Below are 5,704 nucleotides of genomic sequence, written 5' to 3'. Positions count from 1 at the left end.
ACCTCCCTCACAAAGCTCTAGGGGCGGGACGGTGGGGGCCCTCAAAGTTGGGATTCAACCTTTTTTTTTTTTTTTCTCTAAAGAACAGGTTTTAAGAGTTTTTTTCCTCGTGCGACTGTGGAATGGTTTATATGTATAATTTGGTTCTACATCGTTGATGTAATGAATGTTATTATGTGGAGGCTGTTTTGCTTTGTCTAGCTTGTTTTCTTCAACATCTTTCTGTTTACCTATGAAGGGAATGAAACTGAAGCGAATTGATAATGCTAAGCCAGATTGACTTGTTTTAATCGGCACATATAACTCGATGGGTGATTCTTTATCTTCTCTTGCTACCACTGATACTCTTCAGAATATTTCTTTCTTCTCTCTCTAATGAACAAGCCACCATGACCAGAGTCCCTAGCTGGCTATTTAGGGCTTGTTCGATAGTGATTATGAGAATTGATTTTTTTACTGTTAGAGAGAAAAGTAGATCTCACCTGTAAGTGAAGAAGTCAAAAATAACGACTGAATTACTGAAATAAAGGTCAAAAAAATCAAAACCAAACGAGGACTTAAATTCCTAGGAAGTTGAGGACATCGTGAAGTGTTTTTGCACAAGATCATCGCAACTCATCTCAATCTTTGATGAAGAGTTTAGCGATATCCAGTTCTTTTACTTGATTTATTCGTTTTTGCTCGATGACTTGATAGGAAGTGAGAAGCGCTTTTACTCCATCCCGCATGATGCATTACCATTTGTCCTGTCACACCTTTACCCACAAAAGCTTCGACCATTTTGAGTACATTAGAATTATCTCAAAATTTGCAAAGAATGATTTAAGGTCCAAGATAACAACTACAGATAATGAATACAGTGAAAGATGCAATTTTGGGTTTTTTATTTATTTATTTTTTATCACGTTTACAACTAGAAACCCGGCATGGAAAAAGCAAGGAAGCCATAAAACTTTGTTACAACTTCGCCCATGTTTACAACTTTGTAGCGAGTCAATGACCACTATAAAACCTTTATCAATTCTTAATACGTGAATCCTAAAATCATGAGCCGTTCGTCTACTAGTTAGAAAGATGACACAAAATTTTATCCGACAAGCTCGCTCTGAGAACGAGTCTCTCTGTTGATTTGAAGGTAAGAAACACGACCCCTTGATTAACATGCTTCATAGATGTCTAGTGCCGCTTCCTACCACCATTCTTTCTCTTACCTTGGCTCTTTTTACCACCCTTCTTTTTCTTCCCTTTGCCAATAACATGTCTGCTACTTTCATTGTTGGCTCTAGGTGCAGAAGGTTTCAATAAACTTTTCACATCAAGGACACCATTTCTGAAATGACCTTCAGTCGACTTCAGCACTCTTTCCTCCTGTCTGCGCCTCTCGGTCGCCTTTTTAGTACCACTAGTATGATAATACCCTCCAAATCTTTGAAGTATTGCATTCTAAAAGAGCAGATATACGACATGTCAAGACTCGAAAATGTAGCATCAGCAATATACACAAGATAATAGCAATTTGATGAGAAAGTGAGAGTATGCTAGTGACCTCTTGGAGCATTTTCTGTTCTCTTTCCTTTTGTTTCTTCATTTGCACTTGTGCTACACTAAGCGGTAATTTCTGCGTTTTTTGAGGCTGTTCAAGGGGAAAAAATTGGTTAATGCATACAGCAATGGAGATCTTACTGATGTCGAAGTAAAAAGACAGTATTCACTGTCACCTTTCCACCAAGAGAAACGACCTTTCGGTTTTCCAACTCCTTCCTCTGTTTCCATGTCATATGAGATGACCCTAAAGCAGCAGAAAAGTTAAAAACACACCTATTGGCATGTTTGTAAGGTGGATTGGACCGTAGCAGACAGTAGTAATAAGGAAAAAGAAGCCAAAATCTTGATAATAATAGTGTCTACTCATGTCCAACTATATATAAACATTATCCACAAGCATGGAACTCTCAGTAGTTAAACGGAGATGGTAAAGTCAGGAACTCAAATTGAAGTACGACGAAATGCAAAACACTTCAAATTCAACAAATCACTACGTTTACATTTGGAAGATTAAAATCTTAAAGACAGTAATAGATGCACAGCTAACATATCATAAAATATTCAAATAATACACCGGATAGTTTCTTAACACAATGGAGCAAGGAACATGCAAAAAAATTCCTTACCAGGCACATATTTAGCATTAGTGGTACAACATAAAATTTAGAAATTGTTAAAAATACAAAATGCTACTTTGGTACAAAAGTTTTTCTCATGAAAACCAAAAAGTACAGGCTCGTATCGAATACAAAGTGCTTTCTTTTTCACTGTTGATGGAACAATTTAGAACCGACTCCATGTAGTAGAGCATCCTCCAATTGATAACACCACTAGTAGACCACCCATAACATACCAAAAAGTGTACATATCCTTAGGGGACGACCAAAAATTAGAAATTTGATTTGATCAAATATGTGAAAAACGTAATAAAATGTTGAATCCTCAGCCAATATTCAAATTATAAAGAAGAGATTGACAACTTGTTTTAAGCCCAAATATGGCGTTATTGGCTTCAATCCTAATACAAACTTAGTAATGTCTTAGCACTGGACGAAGTATATATTATAAAGCAAACAAGAAATTTTTTTTTACTCTTTCGTCCTGCCTGATTCGAAAGGAAAGAACAAGAATATGCACAAGCAATAATATCATCACCATTAGTGAGGACCAGCATTGGATTACGTATTCTATTAGCTAAAGAATCACAAAACCAATTAATGTAGAACGACAATCAAGAGAACTGTAGTACCCAAAAACTCTATATCTCTCATGATGGACTTAATATCCATTTTGGGGGCATTCGGATCCATTTCACTGGATGAGGATCCTCCATTGGCCTCTTGACTTCTCTTAGGCATCTCTGTCCATTCTTTTATCTGAAGCAAAAAAAAAAAAAAAAAAAAAAAAAAAAAAAAAAAAAAAAAAAAAAAAAAGAAGGAAAAAATGAGGACATGGAAGTAAGTTTTAAAAGGCCAAATTGGATAATAGGGTGTTCCCTTTTTCTTGAGGCAAGATGTAAAACACCGACACATAATAATAAAATTATACAAAATTAATGGAAAACAAAAATGCAGAAAATTAGCTTTAAACATATTGAAAATCCATAATGAAACAACTTCATGAATAAAAGTTTAAACTCTTAAACAAATGAAAGATAGAACGAATTAGCAAATAATAATCAAATAACAAGAATTCACAATTAAAACTAGAAAAGAACTAATTTAATACACAATGAATAATCACAAATAACTAACTTTATGATTGTATAAATAGGATTTGAAACAGAGACTAGTAGCAATCAAGTTCAGAGTCCTCCCCATTTGTGGAGACAAATTCAACCTACATGATAAATATGCTGCATTGTACTCGCCCAAATCCCCTACTTGCAAGGGATCAATCTGTTTACTTATCTAATAAACAATAACCATTTCCCCTCAATCCTATCATTGATTTTTCTTTTTACAATTTCGTACTAAACAATAATGATAATTTAAAAGATTTAATAGTTTTTTTTTTTTTTTTCAAACAATTGTATCCGTGGTTTTTCACACTCTGAAAACATTGTATGGTGACTTCATTATCAATTTCATTAGACAATCTTTTACACCATATACAACCAAGCTATTACTATTTCTACTGTCCCAACAAATATAGCATTTGGGGAGTTAAATATGATCCATATTACTCAACCATCATTATAATTCACAGACTACTCGAATCCTTCCACCATTCTCGTTACTCGACGCCTCCTTCTCCTATGCTTTCCCATACTTATTATAATTCTTATTCCCTGAATTACCATAACAATGTAATGAACTCAACGCTAGTCCTCTTACATTATGATATATTTTAAAACTATTTTATGTAGAACAGGAAGCTTGCAAAGCCAGAGCATCATTTTCATGACTCTACTGGAGTCTAATTCTATAGATTCAATCCCTCAACCTGTCCATTTTCCAAAAGGCACTTAGTCTTCCCACATCTTAACTATGCAAATCAGCCCTCAAATTGAACCTCAAGCTTCAATTTTATCAACCCAAATACGAAAGCTTATCTCTGAACTCCGAATCAAGAGCCAGGGGTGGACCCATCCGGGGTGAGTGGGGACTAGAGAGTGCAACTGCCCCCACTGGATTTTAGGGCGGCCAGATTTTAAGGTTCTGTGAAAACCGTAAACAACCGCATCAAAAATTCAACAAAAAATCATCTAAAAACAACAATGTTAGAAAAAATAAATAAAGTATAAGGAGTTGAGTTAGAATTAAATCATTAACAATCAGACCGACTGAGATTTTCATCCTAGAAAGCCCATTTTTACACTAATAAAATCCGACACTACCTTCCAATTTTGTTGGTTGAGTAGAAATCAGTACCCGAAATTTTATCTAATGCTGCGGAAGAAAGACAACAGCTGCCTGCTTGTCCTTCTTTGAACGATGAATAAGACTTGGATATAGTACACGCCTTTAATTGGGCTTTAGAAGCCCATTCTAATCAATTTCCCTGATTGGCCTAAGTCAAGTAAGTAAAAATAAATAAAATAAAATATAAAATAAAATAGACCAATAGAATATTTAACTTCTACTTTTGACAAATTAACTATTGATCAAATAATCCTTAAATCAGATATTCAAGAATTTAATTAATTCAAAAATTTGGAATTTCGGTCATTTGTTTTACATTTCTAATAATTTTTTCAAAATTGTTGTAACGTAAAATATATGTCCTCTTTTTTATCGTGATATAGAGGGAATATGATTCATGCACTTGATTTGTACTAATAAAAATTAATCTTTATCTTTCAATTTACATTGCCAGGGGACTCGTTGTCATAACTTTGCAATTTAAAATGATATGACTCATACGAACCATAAATTGTATGTTGCTGAACATTCCATCAAATGTCCATAACAATTATTTTTAACAACCATTTGCATTTACATGAATTATCATCACATGAAGTTATTGCAATTCTACAAGATAGCAATAGTCAATTGGTCGTAGTTATACAATATAAAAATGAGTTAGAGTCACAATTACTTTTTATTAAGTAGTCCTTCCAATGCCACAATGATCACATGGTAGGAGTCACATACCCCATAACTGAAGCCAAAACATAGGTTCAATATTTCTTCTCGCTATTGCAATGTCTATTGATTATTGTGGAGATTTCAATTATTGGTGTGATGTCGTCGACCATTTTTTTAAGAGAAAATAACTAATTTTTTTATATTGTAATAATAGATTTAAAAGAAAGAAAAATCATATATCGAGCAATTATTTCTCATAAGAATATTTTAATCCAAGGAAACTATCAAATCGATTTCCATGCATAATACTTTAAAAAATATATATTATATTTTAGAATGATCTGATTTTTGCAATTTTGTGAAATGTTTCTCATTTTCTCAAAATTTAACGTTAACTATAGGAGTTATCAAATTATTTTTTGTTCAAATAAATATGTATCTATGTCATTATGATTCAATATCTAATAATGTAGACAGACACAATTGTAATAAAATAATTGTCCTAAAATATGCTATATATATATATATATATGGATTGACTAAGGTAATTACAAATGGAATATAAGAGAGATTGGAGAAGGGAGTTTTAAAGTTGAGGTTTGTACAATGAAATCCTACATGCATGAAAG

The 5,704-nt window shown here is 33.2% G+C and overlaps 1 protein-coding gene across 1 annotated transcript; it reads right to left on the bottom strand.

Moving 5' to 3' along the window:
* Window positions 1-872: 872 nt before the first annotated feature.
* Window positions 873-4,475, bottom strand: LOC111369433. The gene is made up of 5 exons (XM_022990948.1): window positions 4,385-4,475; window positions 2,795-2,921; window positions 1,719-1,789; window positions 1,547-1,633; window positions 873-1,443 (listed from the first exon to the last, which is right to left on the bottom strand). Exons 2-5 carry the CDS (start codon window positions 2,901-2,903, stop codon window positions 1,177-1,179), a joined length of 534 nt encoding a protein of 177 aa, XP_022846716.1. The 5' UTR covers window positions 2,904-2,921; window positions 4,385-4,475; the 3' UTR covers window positions 873-1,176.
* Window positions 4,476-5,704: the final 1,229 nt, after the last annotated feature.

The sequence above is a fragment of the Olea europaea genome, chromosome 20, assembly GCF_002742605.1.
Source record: "Olea europaea var. sylvestris chromosome 20, O_europaea_v1, whole genome shotgun sequence".
Classification (NCBI taxonomy): Eukaryota; Viridiplantae; Streptophyta; class Magnoliopsida; order Lamiales; family Oleaceae; genus Olea; species Olea europaea.
The sequence above is the reverse complement of the archived record's forward strand: the minus strand, read 5'-3'. Positions and strand labels throughout refer to the sequence as shown.